Raw genomic sequence first — 18,714 nt, 5'->3', positions numbered from 1 at the left:
AAACCTAGAATATGTCAAAGCATAGTTTTATTAGTCTTGTTTTTTTTTTCTTCTTTAAAACATCAAAATCAGTAGATGAGGTCAAATGAAAGGAATACAACACCTGCGTGACAGACGAGAAAGCGTTTCCACGTGTTAAAGATATGCACTGTTATAAGGAACGCAAAGAATATTTCAGCATATAAGAGTAACAGTATGAGGCAAAAATTCTCACTGAACCAAAAAAAAAGTACAAAACAGAATTAATAAATAAATCAAATATATACCATATAAATGAAATAGCTATATGGTGGCTATGTTTATTATTTGTTTTTAATCATTTTAATCTGTAGCTTGTATTACAACCTTTTTTTCTCTAAAACATTTAGAACGATGAACGAGTCAATACTGAAAATACAGTAATAAGCTTTCAATATTAGATCAACTATGTACACGAGTCTGTTGCCATGCTAGTTGAACAACTAAATTTATTCTTTTCTTCTTCTTCTTTTTTAGTTTTTTAACCACACTATACAGTTAGAGCATAAAGCGGTCTGAACGTAAACAGTTTGTGCTGAGAATAAAATACTTTGCAACTATGCATGGTAATTTCTTTTAATATTACTCTCAAAAATGTACATAACATAAAGGCCACAATGGGAACACTTGTCTCCATGAATAAGGAAGGTAAGGATAGCTTTGACATAAATATAGGGAACAAAAAAATAGTCTCTCTCTCAGGTCAAGATGCCATTTTCTTGTCCATCAGCATCGTTTTGCTTCCTCGAGCGTATTTTTAAATCTCTCCCGAACAGTTTATGTCGCCAACTCCCTCACAACCTCACCGTCCCCTTCCTGGCTCCTCCGCCTCCGCGGTACCTCTGGTGGCTCCTCCGTCTTCCGTCACCCCAGACGTTGAATGACATGGTTAATGACGATGAAATGAGTTCGGTAATGTCAACTGTAAAGATCCACAAGGTAACAAGGCTGGGAGAACAGAGTCACCTGGCTGGTCACTGCAGCTCGGGGAGAATTAGCAGGAGGCAGAGGCATGAAAGCATGTGTTTGGTGTGGTTGTGGTTTAGTGTTGTACTTATATCACACATTATATGCTGTATATTGTTGGACTGGCAGATTTATGAGTCCTGGTTGGCAGGGCGAAGGTGGGATAGGGCTGGGCAGCAGGACGGGAGGTGGCGGGGTTCGTGATAGTCGTCAGTCAGAATATAGGTGCAGCAGCGGCTAGCAGCTTTGCGTTGGTTCTTTGTTCACTGGGTAGTTTCAGTCCTCACTGGCTGGAGCGTTTAGAGGCCAAGTGGTCACTGTGCTGGTTCTGAGCTCGAAACCGCAGCCTCTGCTTGTTCTTCTTCTTTGGCTCTTTGGATCGATGCTTTCCTGAACCACCTGAGCAGAAACAAGAGAGAGAAAAGATTTTTCATTTTAATCATTACCGTCAGGTGTGAGATTCTCTGAGTGAGAGCGATTTTGTATTTTACACTGCCTCATGTCAAACTCGTTCTCTTCTTTAGCCTAAGGTTGGCAGGTCATTTCAGTTAATTCCTCCGGCTCTCTTCCACAATGTGTATTTTCTCTCGTGTTTGCTGACAATTGGCTTGTGAGGGCCTTAAAAAGGTACGTATGTGAACTTTTGCCAAAGTCTGCATTATGTAAAAAGTGAGTCCTACGTTAGGAAACATCACAAATGAGGTCTTAGCTTGCTCCAGCCCTCAGAACTGAACCCCAATTTTAAACAAACGTCTGTACAGCCCAACACTTCACTGTCACTGCAATAGAGAGCAGCAATAAGTATGGGAAGTTGCATAACTCTTTTCCAAGTTGGAAAGGTCCCCCAGCCCAAGGTTAATCCATCCCAGGTTTCACTGGGATGGGCAAAGCATGCTGGGAACTGACTTCCTGCTCTCATGGAAGCGTGTGTGGTGAAGGATCTGCACCCAAGGCTCTCTGTGACAGAGAAAACTGGCTACTGAACCACAAGGCAACCAATCTGGCTGCCAAGGCCACAAATAAGATAACGAGGTGTGTGTGCAAGATGTATGTGTGCAGAGGGAGGAGAGGGGAGGCGGGTGAGTGTGAGGGAATTTAGGGGGAAAGAAAATCTAATGGGGGGAAAAGTGGAGTAAGGCTTGGATGATGAGAAAGATATCTGGATCCTGATCTAGAACACAAAGAAACAAGCCACGCTCTGGTTCGCTGACATGGGAAACACAGGAGGAAAGTGCTACAGAAAAACAAGTCTCATATGGTGGCCTTCACCGCTTAATTCGACATCTTATTACAGCAGTTGTTTAAGCTTTTGTCTTGAAAGGAAGGTAACGGTGTGTAAAATGTGGCCCCATCTCTAATTGCCTGCTCATACTGTATGTGCTGGTGTTGCGTTGGCCCTTCAACGCACCCATACAAAAGACTGTTTTCCCGTTCTCAGGGCTGCTCTGTGAGGTAGATTTGAAAATATTCACTCATTTAAGCTGACACGCATGAGAAAGCAAGATATTGCTCTAGTAACAGGGTTTCCCAATGAATAATACAGATGCATGCAAACATCAAACCATCTCCGAGTTATTTCCTGCAATTAATCTAATCTTGTTATTTTCAGTCACTTTGCCAATCTGAAACATGGCAATAAAGTTTCTTGCACACAGCTCCTAGTTAACATCACCCTTTGAAAACAACTTTCACATCTCTTCCATCAAACTCTCATGCCCTTCAATTGAAAATATTGCCAGGGGACTTTGTACACTTGCTTAGCTGATTCTACTCTAGATTTTCTGCGTGACTTAATGTAGAATAATATTAAAGTAAGTCTGGAGCTCAAAGGCATTTGGCCTATAGGTTCATTTTCCTAATTGCTCTTTAAAGAGGTAATTTTCATTCAAAACAGTGTTGCTAGGTGCCTGATAAACATGGCTTTCAGTGCAATCAAGTCAGGATAAATTACATTTGACAGCAATAAAGTACACGGTGCTGCATTAAACTCCTTCAGTAACGGGCAAAGCCCTCGTGGGCCATTCCTTGGACGCAAGGCTGCATTTAAACTGAAAAAGCCTGCATTTACAGCAATTGCTTAAAACAAATAAATATGTGAGAGTTAAGTTAAAAGGCTCTTTTCCTGGCTAGTTCAGGACTGGGCAGGGGATCTGTAATCCAAAGAGTTTTACGCTCACAAAACACACACACTGAAACAAACTCAGCAGCTGCACAAGCAGGCTGACTTATAGAAAATCAAAACAAAAGTTCACAAATTAATAGTTACGCTAATTAATTACAACCTGAAATGCCTGATTAGTACCTCTTCTACATCATGCACTGCTACTATCACATATTTTATTGAGCAAACTTGAATTTTTTTTATTGTTTTAAATGATTGTGAAGAGAATGAAAATTAAAATTTTTAGTGACAACAAAACTGAGCTACAATCAAAGGCAAAACAGAACCTGCAGTGTAATTCTACATGTAATGCCTAAAGCTAGTTTTCTTAGCATTATTTTTTCCGCTCGCTGTGCCCCTGACCACATTTTCACTTGCGCTTCTCTTGAGTGCTTATTGTTGCCTGGTTACAAAAAAACATCGCCTGCCCAGTTTTTCTTCTCCTCCTGCTTGATTTTGATTAGTTAGTGTGAACACTGGCATTGTTCTGAAAGTTTAAGTGTTGAGGCCAACTGAGTAAAGACAGTAAACACACACACAGACAGACAGACACTGATTGCATTTATTTCCCACAAAGAAACAGCTAACTAGCTAAACAATGGGAATGGTAGATACGGCGCTAAATAGGGCTAAAGCTACGTTTGCTTATTACATTCCTGTTGCAAATTAGGAATTTGCCATCCTTAATATCATTATAAATTTGTACATGATATAAAAATGTCATATCACAATACCAATGATATTAGCAACACCATACATTTACATTCCCAAGCTGGCACAACAGCACAAGCCCAGACATGTCTGACAGCGAGAGCCACATATCAGTCTAGGGAGGAAAAGGGAGGTACTCCAATAAAGCTTTGCAAAATATGCAAGAAAACTGTTCTCGCTAAAGGAGGAAACAACAAATTGTTTTGCCACTTGAGGCACGCCATCAAGTACAACCACGCAGTAAAGGCAAGAGAGCTGGAGATATGCCACCCAGAAGTAAACAACTGGACCCCATATGACATGATGGAAATTACTGACTCGGTTACACGGTGGTAAAGGCAGGCTTTGAGCAAATGGTTAAAAAACCCGGCCCAGGTTACAGCATCCCAGATAGGAAATATTTTTTAATTTCGATTTATTACGTGACATTGTGGCAGGTTCCTGAAGAGCTCCATTATTAGATCATTTTAGTCCCTGCTATTGTAAACTAAAGAGTTAAACTGTTGTGTTACAATTTTACTTAAAATTTACACAGAAAACACTATCTAGGCTACTTTACTGTGTCACTGGATATAATGCCGTGTCAGTATGGCTGCATTGCTAATGCTGGCACCTTGTTGCAATATGTTCAGACTTTGAATTAAATAGTCTATCATCAATGACAGTAGCTCGCAAAGGATGAAAAGAAAAGAAGGAAAAGAAGGATGGAAAATTCAATCCATTTTGTTTGCACTAATAAATGCTGCTACCTATAAGCTCCAATCACTGATATAATCACCAGTTGCACACTTCCAATATAACTTTGGATGAATTGACATTCACTGTGCGTTTATACACCACTGTGCACTGAATAATTAGTTATTATTAATCTGAATGCTTATTTAATAGAACTTATTCTTTATGGTTGGTAACCTTTGCATTCAAAGTCTCAAAACAGTTTGGGTATCTGGATGACTGGAAGAAAAAAATAGATCTTTCTTGTAATTTGTAGCATTTTCTACATCCCTTCTTCCTTGAAATATCTCCTCTTCTTCTGCTTTTAGAGGTTTGCACACATTCTCTGCTAAGACTGTTTCACATCCTCTTGCAATGTTGTTTCAAAAGCTTTTTTTCCTGTTCAGTCTTTTGGTGTGTGGCTGTGGCAAGTTGATGACAGCCATCAACAATGAGTACAAGCAAAATCATCATCCTCCATATGGAATATAGGATATAACACAGGAAGTAAAATAAACATGGGGGCCTTCACAGCAGAAACCAAATACACTGCCTTCTAGCCTGTTCCCTAGCTTTGGTACCCAAAAAACTTTACTTTAGCATTTGCATGAATCCTGACTCTGTCCACTGGCTCCTTGTTGTTTTTATTATTAATTGAAAGGCTCTCCTCTCACTTTCTTTGTTTTCAATATTTTACCTGTCTGTGTTCCCATGTTTTCATCCCAAATGTTTCTTTTGGGGTTTTTTTGGTTTTTATCTAGCAGATATTGACAAGTTCAGACTTTTCCAAGCCACTAGTGACTCCTTCCAATCATACTCCTTCACATCAACATTACCAGTACATTTCAAAGCTAAGCTCACGCCCCCAAGCTAACTGATAGTGCTTCATAAACACACCTCAACAGAAAATTAGGACCATATTTCATAATCCAGTCTCAACGCTGACAGCTAGAGGGCAACCACTCCCCACATAAGCCCCTTCCCCCCTGCATCTGGTGCAGTCCCAGTGTGATGTTTTATCATATCTACCCTATGAACTCCCATTTAGCCTTTCCTCAGGGCACAGTGCACACTGAGCTTTCATCATCTCATATTTACGACCGATGTAATCACTTAAGCTGATTACTAGGGTTCACAGAGGAAACAGTTTAATTTGCATCAATTGCTTTCAAAACCAAAAACAAATTCATAAATCTTACAGCATGTAAAGATAATTTTCTCTTGGAAGGCACAGTGGCCTTCAAATCATTCTCCGTCTTTGTTTTGCATTGAAACTGGCACAGCAAGGATCAAATCAAAAGAACACGACTTTTATAAGAAAATTATCTCCATTTAAAAAAAAAAATAAAAAATTCTCTTTCCATTCTGGCTGCATTTACTATCAGTAGAGCAAAACCGCAACTTCACCAATGTTTGGTTCTCCTCCATAGATACAGTCTTCTTTGCCAACTTGACGTTCGCATTCGGGTTTGAACTGAAAAGTGAATCAAACAAACAAACAAAGCTCTCAAGAGCAAATCAAAATGTTTTTGCATTTCGGAATCAGAAGCAGAGCCTGCGGTGGGATTGTTATTTACCGCTGTCAAAAGTGACCTTTGTGGAATTCTTTTGTGTATCAGTCAGCGTGTGAGCACATGTGCGAATGATGTGCGGCATATGCCCTGTACGCTTGCGAGTCCGTGATCGTGAGCTTCTATATCACCTTTGTGAGCTTGAGAAATACTTTGTGTCATTTCCAATTTTTTCAGCTGCCAAACCAATGAGCAAAGAGATATTAAACCTCTCCACAAGCACCGTAGAGGACATTCCTCAATAACCTCTTAAAGCCATTGAGGATCTGCTACATTTTCTTTTTCTTTCCTATCCTTGCCGTTTCCCCTCTCCATGTCCCCGACTTTCTATTTGAGGCTCTCAGTATGGTACAGCTCCAACTAAGAGTTAAGTGCTATTAGACGTATCATATTATTAGGATCACACTCCAGAATAATATCTCCTTGCGGAATGGCAATATGACTACTTGTCCAACTGATGCACTGAAAGATAATCAGTCAAATCCATATCCAAGGGGAAGGGGGCCAAAGCCAAAGCTCCCTTCATCTATGTCAAAGCCAATATGTTTGTTTTGGAAAAGGGAAGCAAATTGAAGAACATGTATAAGTTTACATGAGAGAAATCAGACTTTTGTTTACTTTTGTCACCATAAAGAGATTTTCCCGTTAAAGTAAAAAAAAACCCAAAAAACTACTTTTTCACTGTTTGCTCACGCGTTATTGTGAGGCTACTGCTATCTTACCCTATCGTCACAGAGGCCGCAACCTCCTAAAAAGAAGCAACACACCAACCAATGGGCAGGCCAAGTGATTTCATCCACTCACGGCTCCGGCAGCAGTGCAGGAATCAAAGGCCTAATCTTATCTCCTTTGCTTTGCGGTTTGAGAACAAAAATCGATGGCTGACCTCGAGAAGGCATTAAGACATACGGTAAATGGGATCCTACGCTGCTGAAAACTTGCCCCTGCTCTTCTGTTACCCCGTCCTTTCACTCGACACAGACGGTCAATTAATAAGTTTCGAAGAACATGGAATAGGGACTGGGGGCAGAACAAAGAAGAAAAACAACAACAACAAAACAACAAGAAAAACATTCAAACAGTTTTGAAGAAGATTCGATGGGACTTAAGGAAGGTAAAGCCGGAATTTTTGGCGGCTTGTCTTTTTCATAAACAGGCCAAAGCGGAGGCCATTATTTGTGAGGGAAGGAGAGAACTACTGGCGCCAGTGAGATTTGATTTCAGTGGCAGAAATTGGATTAGCAGCCATTAAGGGCCTCCTCACACATACATTTATAATGCTGTGAAGGGGAAAGGATCTGCAGCCAGCCAGTACTCACACACCGACAACTCCTCTGTCTGGGAAAAGGTTACGGACTGACACTGCCCTATATTGCCGCTGAACTCAGTTTGCAGTTGATTTATAGGTGGGACATAGCCATGTGACCTCAGCTGACCCGTGGTTCATTAAGGCGTTGGCCTGATAGGTAAGCCAAAACTTTTAATGGCGCTTTGTGCTGTTTGTGTCCGTCTGTGGGGGAAACGCTGCAGAAGGGTGATTTGACATTGGAAAACAAGGAGAGCGTGCTACAGGATGAAATTATGTATAAAAAGAGGCCACAGTTTGTAACAGATACAGATGCGAAAGGAGAAAAAGCTCCAGTATTTGAAGTACTGTGGCAGAGACACAGACGTCAGATAGTAGGAAAAAAGAAATCAGCCCCTTGACAGAGAGGACAATCATTTACAAGATGCTCATCTTGCCAGCCAACTGACAAAAGGCCCTCTGCACAGCGTCACTTAGCCCTAACAAGGTTATTCTGGATCACACTCTTTCATTCACTTTCGTTCCGTCCTCCTTCCCTTTCACCCCATGCTCTGCTTACTATCACCACGCTGCTGGCCGAGAATGATTTAAAACATACGCATTCCGATTTAAAAAGCTAATGTTGGGATTAGGTCGCTCATTATTTTCTCATCTATGACCACGGCAGAGGATAAGCGCAGAGATTTTAAAAAGCAGGTTAGCTCTCTGCTCGGCTCTTTGATGCCTTATTTCACTGACAGTAAGTTAAAGCGAAAACCGGACTCGGAGATTAGCGTCTCTAAGCAGAGAAGTCCTGGCAAAATATGCATGACTGACACGGTGATTAATGCGCCCGATGGTCAGCACAGACAGTTTTGTTTTTCCCCCTTGGGAGATGAACGATAACACCAGCAAGATGCAGCCGCAACCTGCACAGGTCGGCTACAGAAGCAATGAAGTTCTCCTCCATCAGTCTACTCAGGGTTCAAAGTCATGCTCAACTTTGCCCAATACACTAACTGTTCCCCCGGGTTACCACTGCTGCTGGCTCGAGCACTCACAAACAAGTTATTAACAAGAGACCTTGACAGATGCTTAAATTAGACTATCTTCCAAAGAAACTCCAAAGTCAAATCTTGCCTTCCAGAGATCTTTCCTCACATTTACTCACTTAAAACATTCCAAAATGTTGGAAAGTCAGGAATTAGTTCTTCCTGCTGTACAAGAAAGCACACAGTGGATCGATTCCTTAGGCCAGATTTGAAAGTTGGAAAATTGGAGCACGTATCATTTCCCACGTTTCTGAGATACAGTTTACTGGCACAACATAACATGATAATCCTAGAGCTAAGGTAACTACTCAGGACAGAGAAATAACATGCCAATGAATATAATAGGAGCCAGCGTACAGTATATGCCCATATGAAATCTATCTTAAAAGATGTTTAGCTAATCATAGTAAAGTATGACTTTTCTAACTATTGTTTACGATGGAGGCTAATTACATTATTTTACCAATTCATAAACAAATTGAATTAGATTTTTTACATTATGTGGCCCATTTACAAACAACTGCAAAGCCTTCAAAACTACACATCTTTATTCATTTGTAGAAAGAGAGGATGGGTGAAGTAGCCTGTTTAAAGCTGAAGGTGTTTTTATTACAGAAAATCAGCAGCTACTGTATCTCAGAGGCATGAGCCACCACCACCATTACTGTCTATTATGTCAAAATGTAATGTGTGTATATTTGTGTTCATCGTGTATTCATCATGCTGAGTGTGTAGCAGGGATTTATTAAATACAAGAGGATTATTTTGAAATGCATCAATTTGATCGATGTTTTGTTTGCTCTGTTAACTAGTCAGCTAAAGATGCCAAATACCACAACAGGAGCTGTTGACTGATGTATCCATGGTTTTATACAAAGGTTTCCCAATGTTGCACGACCGAGCACACCAAAAAAACCCCAAAAAAACGGTGGAACAAATGTATAATCTACAACCTTGAGAAGAATGCTATTTTCTCATCTGGCTACTGGGCTTAAGAACAGACATGATTTTGGCAGGTTGTGTTGACCGATAGAACATCAGTTCAAAAGAGGTTAAAGTGAACCACTAAAAGAGCAGGATGTTCTTTCACTTAAATACTGTATCACAAACACTCTTGATTGAAGAAAAGAGCCCCACGCAGGAGCAAGATGGTTCCTTACCAGTCCCTTTAAGAGCTAATTGTCTAAAGCTGATATTGAAAACTACACCTCGGTTCTTTGCCTCAGTTAGCATCCCGTCACTGGACAACAGGTCATATACACCGCACAAACACTTAACCTCAAACTATAAATGCTTCCTCTAAACTGCACTGAGCAGATGCCTCGTCAGTAGACAACCGAGCACAGTGATACAGGGATAGATTTCCTCATCCTCAGTGGTAAAGCGGTTCAGTCATTATTTCTAATCGTTTGGTGAGCGTACCAGACACAGAAAAGGAGAAATTAGGTCTCAGGGGTTAAATTACATGACGTAATCTGGTTTCTGGTCTGTGACATCCTGCAAACTGTTACGGTTTTCCCACTTCCACTTGGGGTTGCCAAAATGTAACAACTTGGGAGCAGGGATCGTACGCACGCTGTCGCCCCCTGCAGCAACGAGAGGCTGTCTGAACATAGGCCTGCCGCTAATGCGAATCAGCCTCCTCTCAACTCGGAAGACGTGCCTGCTAGAGAGGTACGATACTCACTCTTCATTTTTCTGTTTGAATTAGGGCTGTATAACTGATCATCATTGATTTTTTTTTCTTTTTTCTTTTTCTTTCTGGTAAATGGAGCCTTGCTGTATTGCGGTAGCTTTACACGGCTCATGGTGTCATGAGGGTAACGTCAGCAGCCAGTCTGTGAACAGGCATTAAGACCAGCCTGCTGAGTCTGATGCCCCTGGAAACCGCAGGGCCCAGAGAGAAATGAGCAGCCCCCTCTGCGGTCTGCTATCTACCGACTGACTCATCGACACATCTGGGCCTAAGTATACGGGGGCTGCGCTGGCCCGTGGGCTCTTGGGTAAATGATGGATAATTAGCTCTAGTTGACTTTAATGAATGGCTTAATGTTGTGTTTCATTTCTGATGAGAAAAATATAAAGCACAGCAGTTATCAAAGGGAGGCCCCTGCACCAATGTTCCTGAAGGCTTTGCCGCTGGCGTGGTCTATTTGCTTTTGAATTTGTTGTGCGCATGGGGGAGTGAGCTAAAGCGAGCTACAGTGTTCAGCAGTGTAAAATATAAACATGGATCCAAAGATCGGGGAACTTGCTGGGATCTACAGTGCAGTAGCAAATTCATTATTCTAGACAGTAAGCTATTACAGATGTCAACTCTGTTTGTCTTTACTCAAAGATAGGAAGAGCTACAGCACTCCAGTTTAATTTCCATGCCTTCTATATTAAGATGAGATCTCTATAGAGTCTTTGATCCGTCTTATAATTTCCACATGCGGTGATATAAAGCAGGAAATGTGCTGCAGAGTTATCATAGTCATCCATCTTAGTTTCCGATAAGTGCTTTGCATCGAACTGATGAAATTAAGCTTTTTCAGCAAACACATGATCGAGCATGGATTCATTTATTCTACTGGACACTCGATAACAAGATTCTCAGAAGCTTGTGTAATATAACTGCCGTTTACATTTCTGTGTCTTTACAGTGATGTACTGCTGCTTGCTGCTGTAGCTCTTGATCTTATTTGACGGTTCGGTTTCATGCACTTGTACACCATCCACCTTGTCCTTGATACAGTTAATCAGACTTGCGATCCACAGGCAAAAGCAATAAAAAAAAAAACACTCACTCCAAAGAACCTCAGCAATCTTCCTCTCTGTGCATAAACAGGCATGTCAGCAGAATTAAATGGGCACCTCTAAACAGATCTGGGCAAGAAAAGGAGATCAAACTATGGAGGTGATATAAGTATTTGGAGCATTTATTATTTGTCTGAGGAGGGGAATCTGCATCTCCAGGATTTGTTGAGAGTCTGGGGCTCATGTAACGCAGGGGGTCAACCCCCAATGAAGCATCCTGGCTGGGGGATTTACCTGGATCAGCCACCTCCTGTGAGCCTGGAAGGCCTGAGCAAGAATCTCTCTGCGTAACAGTTCCCCAGCCTCCTTTATAGACAGGAATAAAATGGGTGTTAGCATACGCACGAGGGGGCGCACAATAAGGTGTATTAAGAGTGGAGAGGGCTTTCTGTATCCCTGTTTGCCAAGTAGCATTCATCCCAAGTGTTTCTAGGCTTAAACATGAAATCGATAGCATAACCAGCTAACTAGCGTACGCTAAACAGCATTGCTTCCATCATAAAAATAAACAGTAATTTAAGGAATGTCTGATCTTGCATTTGTGCTTACTGTGCTTACAGTATTTATTGCCTCTTTTCTTTATTTCTAAGTGTATCGTCTGCTATTGAATTTGGCTTACAATCACCTTTTTAACAAGCCAGCTAATCATCTATGGTCAACTGTGTCATTGAGTGTTTTCCAATGTGTTTGAGTGCACATGCTCCTCTAATCAATACATCCTCCTGTCTCTCTAGGTCTGTAAGGGAATGGGGAAGGATATAGAAAGAAATTGTTCAGCAAGACTCCCTTTTTACATCTCAATTCTGCACAAGCCTTTTCATCCCCCACCCCTTCTCTCTACTGGGAAACTTCAGGAGGAAATCCCTCACATGTTTGGACATGGAGCACAACTGTCCCAAAAGAGGACCAGACCCTAACAAGCGGGGAGCCAAACTAAGTCAGATGGGCTTAGGCACAAAAACATAGACAGGGGCCATCAGGATCATGGTGCAATCCCTGTGCAATGGCCAGTGATGAGAGAATCAAGGCTGGCAGCCACTTTTTTGTTTTCCTTGATTGTTCACCTAACTCTCAAAGGGTGCTGTTGTTCAATCTCCTCCGGTGATCCCACAGACGGCACATATTTTTTGATAAAAATAGTTCATTAGTTCACAAAGGAAGGAAGGGGGGAGATGCGTTTGATGTTCGCTGAGCTCCTGTTGCACAGGGAGAGAGGTAAAGCCAATTCAGGAAGGGCTTGATCCTCTCTAAGGCCTGTGCTGCATCAAACACTTGTCAAACACCAGACAGACAGACAGCTGAGTGGCTCTGACAGATCTGATCACAGACACGAGCAATAAGAGTCACTGCCGGCTCAGCTCCTCTATCCAGGCACCACTCACTCCCTTGTCAATAATCCCCCTTAAATTCACAAGAACACAAACAGAGGGCTTTTAGGCATATGGCAAACATTTTCTTGTTGTTTTTAGCTGTGCGTGATTACAGTGCAATTTCAACGGTCGTTTCATGGTCTCACCTCACCAGGGAGAGAGAGTTGTGTACTCCAGCATCTGTCATAGATGCAGCAGGGGCAAGAGAAAGGAATCGAATCAAAGAAAGACTTAAGCGCTCTCTAATCTGAAAGAACTGTCTCAAGGCCTGCTGGGATCATGGTCCTGAACCTTGCCACCCAGTGAGAAGGAGCATTTACATTTGAGGGGATTTGATATGGTACCTGGAATAGGTTGACTTTCGTTGAATGGCCCATTCAGTCATTTCTTGACATTTTCTTTGGAGCGCTATCATATTCTGTGCACTAAACGGACCATTTTTAACATGACAGAATATTCAAAATCTGAGAAAATGCCCTTTGCGCCACTAAAGCCAGTGTGCTAACACAGTCTAAAAGAGGTCTGGATAAGCACCATTTGCTCTTCTGTAACTTCTCCAAGTTTCAAGAAATTCAGCCAGATCATTTCTGTTGTGTAATTTCAGTGACAGACAAACAGACTAAGAGGACTGAAAATGTATTATGTGCAATCAAAAATGTAAATTTGCCCGTTATTCTCACCAGGGTTGTCTCTGTGAGCTTTCCAGCTCTTCTATTGCACTTGGATTGCTGACTGATAGTCCCATTCTGACCATCTGCATGTATGCATTAGCAAATTCACCATCCTTAGACCTCAAACTTGAGCTGAGAACAAACCTCAAATAACGTGTCAAATTGGCCCAACTTTCATGTCAAGGATCATCACCGATGATGAGATCTGGGTCACTGGCTATGACCCAGAGACCACACAGCAGTTTTCAGTGGAATAATCTGAAATGTCCAAGCCCGGAGGCGGTGAATCAGATCAGGAGTACAACCAGAAAACACGTTCATCTTTATTTTCGATTTTGGACTCTGGGGTCAAACTGTCAACACGGAGTGCTAGTTTAATGTCCTAAGTCATCTGAGGGGAAGAAATTTGGCGCATGCCATCGTCTGACCAACGGCATAGCACTGATTAGGAAGACGTTTTTCAGTCACACAGACATAATTGTCATTCAACACCCACCCTGCTTGCCCTTAAAATGAAATCCAAGCAGTAGGATTGCTGTTTTGACACACTGGAGAAGACCTTAAATAACCTTAAAGTGTAATTTATGGTCCTGCAAATGTGTCCGTCTGCGTCCGTTTCCTTTTGGGCAGCAAGCGGAGAGGGGGTTTTCACCCACCGCAGACGTGCTCGCGTGCAGTACTCCAAAATCACAACTGCACGTCGCTGGACGCGGATGTCGTACGCATGTGCCAAATGCTGATTAGTTGAAAACTGGGCCGAAACATGGAAGGGAGCCACAGAGGAGTTCAGTGCAAATAGGAAAACCACGGAAAAAACTTCAAAGATCAAAAAAATAAAGCACGAAAAGTACGTTGTGTATTCATTTTCAGTTCAGCTTTCATCTGTTGCAATGTCGGTCTTCTCCGTGGATGGCTCACAGACCAATGACAGCAGACCGGATATACTACATACTCTAACTCAAGAACAAAAACTTCCAGTAGACTGTGAACCATGAATTCTACTTAATGATCATAGCAGCATTTAGATCCAAATTGTGCGTGTTACTTTATAAGTGCAATGTTCGGTGCCCTTGCATGGTCAAACTAACTGTAACTGTAACAATAAAAAATTAAAAAAAAACCTCTGCAACAGCAAAAACACAACAGAAGTAGAAAAAAACCCAAACTCTCACAAAACACAATGGAAGTGTTTCTGGGGACACAATAATGTGACGGACCAGCTGCCGAAGTATCAGATAAATGTTTGCTATTAGCCGTTTACTCACTTTTGGAGCTGTTCCGTCACAGTATTGTTTCTTCCAAAAAACTTTTATTTTGTGATTTATTTATTTTTTGCTTTTGCATTATTTTTTCTATGTTTGTGTTTTATTCAACTTCTGTTGTGTTTTGTGAGCTTTTGTAGAATTTCTCTCTTTGCTGGTGTTTTCTTAAGTTGCAGTGAATTTGACCCCTCAGGAACACCGTCAAAAAGTAGTTACAGAAGAATTATTGCACTTTGTTTACATCAAAGTGCTGAAACCCTAAATCAAGAGGGACGTGTCATCCACCCAAAGAAATACAAAGATGCTGCATTATATTATTCTTGTCCTCTAATATATTGCTTACAAAATAACAAACCATGGTAACATTGCATGAATTGCTATTTGCCTTTGAAAATTCATGGTCTGGTGCACTTATGCCACCTGCAATTGTCTAACAATAAAGAAATACTGGTGAGTCCAGGCTGTAAAACTATTGGACATAGTGAAGAAGTAAGCTTTAACAGAATCAGATGCTTGACCTATTTCTTTTTCAAAACTAGACTCATCAAGTAGTCAAAAACCTGAACCAAAATGCATGGCAACAAGGCTCAGTGTCTGCTGGGATGGAAAAAAAATAGGCAAAAGCTTGATAACATGCTAGCATTTCAACTTTAATAAGACACTACTTAGTCAGTATTAGCTTATATTAGCTTACAGCTAGATCTGTCCTGGACAAGTGGCTAAAAATCAATCAAGTTAAATACCCTACCTGCCACTCGCTCCAAACTAAAAGCATGTAAGAAGCTAATAACTTCAGATTGGCTCGTGGAAGCTACTTTGTGCTTGTGTTTTTTGTTCTTAGTCTGAGCATGTCAGGGTCACTAACATCCTGCATTCACTCATTTAAGCTGACATTGTTAACCTGTGACATTACCCTGGCATTTTGCTTTTAGTTGTGTGCTGATGAGAGTGCAGTGTTCTTCAATGCTGGTACGCTGGGCTTGGCCTCTACTTACCACCGTAATGGCTGTGCTTTTAGTCTGCACCCCCTGTATTTGTCACTTAGTTCACACAGACACATAGAAAAACACCCCAGACATACACGCAGCCAACGGCCAGCAGGTCTATACTTGTTCTTTGTTGTGTCTACATGTCTCTGCGCTGGGTCCACGTTCATGGACATGAGTGGGTCAGAAGCCACAGCCTCTCTCTCTGAATCACTAGCTGTAATTAAACGCTGTGATGGCTCTATACAGACACTCGGCAGCAATGGAGAAATAAAGTGAAGGCGATGGAAAGAGGAGGAGAGGAGTTGAGTGGTGTGGAGTGGAGCTGAGTGGAGAGGGGTTCTTGGAGGCTGAGCCAGTGCAACTGTGGACCAGATGTTTTCAGGCTGTCCCGTTCGGCTCCTCGCCTGCCTTCTATTCTCCTCAAGCCAGACCGCTTAGAGAGTGAGGACCACAGAGTGCCGCTTCAAAACAATGTGCGCCACGCGAACACGTCCTCCTCCGTGGCATGCACTGTATTCCCGCACTGTGATATGTGATACACGAGCACTAGCGTGTCATTCGAGTGCGAGACAGGAAAAGAGAATGGAAAGAGGGACGAGGGAAAGAGTAGATAATGCGGTGACTTGTTCTGCCTGTGAGGTCTGTTTTACTGTTTATCGGTGTCTATTACACGTTTCTCACACTCGGGCGGTGTAAACGGGTGTGCGCACGTGTGCATACGCATCCTCATCTGTCTGGCGTGTTGTGGATGTGGAGATGAAAGCGTTCGTGGGCCCCACAGGAGAGCTGGCAGCAGCGGCGGACTGGAGGTCTGGCAGACAGAGAGGCGTTGCAGGGATGGGGCGCGATCAGACAGATCACTGTTTGACCAGTTCGGGTTATTTAAATATGAGGTGACAAACCCCAACACGGGCCTGCTTCAAGCTATGGGTGCTTCATATTTTCAGACTGGAGAAGAAATGATGGCTTTACATTTTGCCTTGTTTCAGCTTTAAGAAATTACAATAAATAACAGAGTTGACTCTTATACTCCTATAATTTCATGCTGGAAAAGCCTCTAAAACCATAGTAACCTCCAAATACATAGCAATGAACTTCAATAAACATTTTTTTAGAGGGCAAACAGGTTCCATATAGTCACATATTTTACAAAAGGCCAAGGAGTGCTACATATATGATCCATCACAACTTCAAAGATCAAATCAGAAGCTGTTTCCATCTATCCTTGTAAAGACTGTGTCTTGTCTGCAGTTAAAAAAAGAATAATAAAAAAAAAAAATCACAGGGTGTAACGGCACCAATTGCCCATCAAGGGGTCGTTGGTCGTTTTATGGTCATGACAGTTTCATGGGTAATATCAGCCCATACACTGCACAACGGGGGGGCATGAGAACATGAAAACATTCCACTACTGTAGAACATTTCCCCTCCTCCCCCTCTTCTACCACCTCCTTCTCTCCCCCCACCGGTTTGCTGCCACTTTGTTTGTTTGTGTACGTCTGTTTTTGATGGGGTTGTTGATGTCGGCCCATATGCCTCATTTCCTCAGCCAGAAGACGACAACGGAAGCCGCGCAACCGACGCGGCGTCCCCTCGTCCCCGACAGAGTTCCTCTCTGAAAACAGTGTGATTGCAGTGAAATGCTGTCTGCAGTCACGGGTGAGCGCAAGCATCAACTTTTGGCTGTCGCCATCAGCTAGCTCGCATCAATGGGAATAAGGACAGCAGTAATGCACATTTCAATAAGCCCAGTCAAACAAATAAGAGGACGTCTGTATCTAATGTGCGTACACGAGTCTACAAAAGGCAGTTCAGCAAAACCACAACTTAACTGGGCCAAAGAGTGTGAAAAAAAACAACAAAAAACCCTCACACCCCTCCTCTTTCTTCCTGCTTGGAAAAGACCAGATGACAATAATGTGGAGCACGGAGCCCCAGTGAGTGCCACTGACCCCTCCTCTTCCAACGCCCTCCCCTCCCTCCATCCCCCCGGTCTTTGAAAGGCCTCCACATGTTTATGGTTCATGCCTGTGGTATGACGATGGATTCTCCATATAAAAGCCAGCAGGATCATGGGTGTTTCAAATATTGCTCTCTGAAGACAGTTGCAGACAAAATGACAGCAGCCATATTTATTTTGGTCAGAGAGCAGGGACACTTAGTGGGAAGTTAATCAGAGACACCCCTGTTTCCCCGCAGGGTTCCAGCATCACCCCCACATGCCCTATAAGGAATGTACCCAGGGAAGAGAAGTCTCTAAGAAGACTACCGGTAATGACTTTCTCCTGCAGTGGAAGATTTAACACCGCCACGAGAGGCCAGAAAAACAAACCCAAAGGTTCGGTTTGAGACCATCGGCATAAAGCACGTGTTGATGGTCTGTCCAGACAAGAGCCTAGACAATCAATTTTAGGGAGATATGAAACACAAGCGGAGAGATGGGGAGAAAATCATGGCACAAATGCGCACACGTGATAGATGAAGTGTTAATTTGTGCGTGTGACCGTGGTGGTGACCGTAACTGCCATTGGCACTGAGATGCCGGAGACCTGGCCAAGGCAGTGACAGGTTGATGTGTCTGTCCTCTTCACCCACGCTCTTATTCACTCCAGCACAGCGCAAAACTTCCAAAACACGCTCACCTCAGTTTTACAGAGCCACAGCAATGTGTGCAACACATGGAATTTGTCATGTTTAAATTGATTCGCTTTTTTTTTTCTCGTCTTTCGTCTGCCCCAGATTTGGTAAGAATTTAATTAAATCAATGATTGATGAGTGTTTGTGCAGTGGGTGGTGGTGGCAGGTGGGCGTCATCACAGTCAGACACCAACTCAAGCCCATGTGACCGCAGCCAAACCATCAATGCTTTCCAAAGGAGGCAGAGTGCTCCTGAGGCCCTCTCACCAGCTACTGTGTCAGCCCCTATGGAGCAGCCTTATTAAATGTAGATTAAGCCGTGGCTCCATCAGTCACAACAGGCTGCACTGAGAGGCACAAATAATCACTATGACAGGGTGGCTGCCAATTAGGGCTCTCCTTCTGTCCTGGGAAAGCGCTCCTCACTCCACTCCCGCTGGCGGGAAGAACTGATCCAGATTGTCCGTGATGTTACCCGGGCCAGAGATCGCCATTAATCACCACCTGC

General features: G+C 42.6%; 1 protein-coding gene across 2 annotated transcripts in view; it reads right to left on the bottom strand.

Annotated features, from left to right (window-relative positions):
- Nucleotides 1–310: 310 nt before the first annotated feature.
- rspo2 (R-spondin 2) overlaps nt 311–18,714 on the bottom strand; it is a 59,064-nt gene continuing 40,660 nt past the window's right edge. For both annotated transcript variants that reach the window (XM_005741326.1, XM_005741325.1), the window contains exon 6: nt 311–1,383. In XM_005741326.1, coding sequence (XP_005741383.1) covers nt 1,268–1,383 — 116 coding nt within the window. In that variant the 3' untranslated portion in view covers nt 311–1,267. The remainder of the gene's footprint in view (nt 1,384–18,714) is intronic.

Source organism: Pundamilia nyererei, unplaced genomic scaffold, assembly GCF_000239375.1.
Source record: "Pundamilia nyererei isolate P.nyererei 1_Seehausen unplaced genomic scaffold, PunNye1.0 scaffold00109, whole genome shotgun sequence".
NCBI lineage: Eukaryota > Metazoa > Chordata > Actinopteri > Cichliformes > Cichlidae > Pundamilia > Pundamilia nyererei.
The sequence above is the reverse complement of the archived record's forward strand: the minus strand, read 5'-3'. Positions and strand labels throughout refer to the sequence as shown.